The sequence below is a fragment of the Antrostomus carolinensis genome, unplaced genomic scaffold (genome assembly GCF_000700745.2).
Source record: "Antrostomus carolinensis isolate BGI_N321 unplaced genomic scaffold, ASM70074v2 scaffold1861, whole genome shotgun sequence".
Classification (NCBI taxonomy): domain Eukaryota; kingdom Metazoa; phylum Chordata; class Aves; order Caprimulgiformes; family Caprimulgidae; genus Antrostomus; species Antrostomus carolinensis.
Window position 1 is genome coordinate 80,601 of NW_010293267.1, and position 784 is coordinate 81,384.

Below are 784 nucleotides of genomic sequence, written 5' to 3' on the forward strand. Positions count from 1 at the left end.
CCCTGCCACCATTCTCCTTGCAGCAAATTGGGCTCTGAGGAAGGTAGAGGTAACATCTGAGATCTGTTATGAGACCAGATGTCCCAGACCAGTGGGGGAGATCACAGTAGAGGATTGCTGCTCATTAAATTCCACCTTAAAGAGAACACTTTCAGGGTACACCTGCTCTTACAGCATCAATTCTGTGAGGTAGAAGTACCTCCTTACACCCCTGCTACCTGCAGCTGGTAGCAGCTTAATACCATGTTAATTAGAGCTATATCAGTGTCCCTTGTCTCCTGGAAACTGAACAAAGGTTTCAGTCAAGACAGAACAGTATGCTATTCAAATGTTCCTCAAGGCAACTGCTAGTTGCACTAATGCTGGTCTAACATTAAGTTGATTCTTTAATTTGCAACCAACATATGAGAAGTTCTGCCACTTCCCGGACACATTTAAGAAGCGAGTCAGTAAGAACACCTTCTTCGTGCTGGTGAGAGTGGTGGATGAGCTGTGGTGAGTTGCCTTCATCATTTTGGGATCAGAGATGTGGGGTCAGTAACAATACAGAAGTCTGGCAGTTAATGAAGATGTGGTTTTTTTAAATCCCATCTGAGATGACAGCTGAAATCCCCTGCCCTAACCAGCAAGACACCTATAGTGCTGAACCATCTTGCTGGAAGAGCCAGGTTCTCAGAGTGTCCTCTCTGGGTCAGTGATTTTAAAATAACCAGTGAAGAGGAATCTGTAAGAAAGGAAGAGCTGGGAAGAGGAGGAATTTCAATCACTCAGTTCTGCTTGTAGG

General features: G+C 44.8%; 1 protein-coding gene across 1 annotated transcript in view; it reads left to right on the forward strand.

The window, feature by feature from the left end:
* The window catches only part of RAPGEF1 (Rap guanine nucleotide exchange factor 1), an 84,364-nt gene that overhangs the window by 79,487 nt on the left and 4,093 nt on the right, over positions 1 to 784 (forward strand). The window contains exon 15 of the mRNA XM_010177191.1: positions 403 to 495. Within this exon, the coding sequence (XP_010175493.1) occupies positions 403 to 495 (93 nt within the window). The remainder of the gene's footprint in view (positions 1 to 402; positions 496 to 784) is intronic.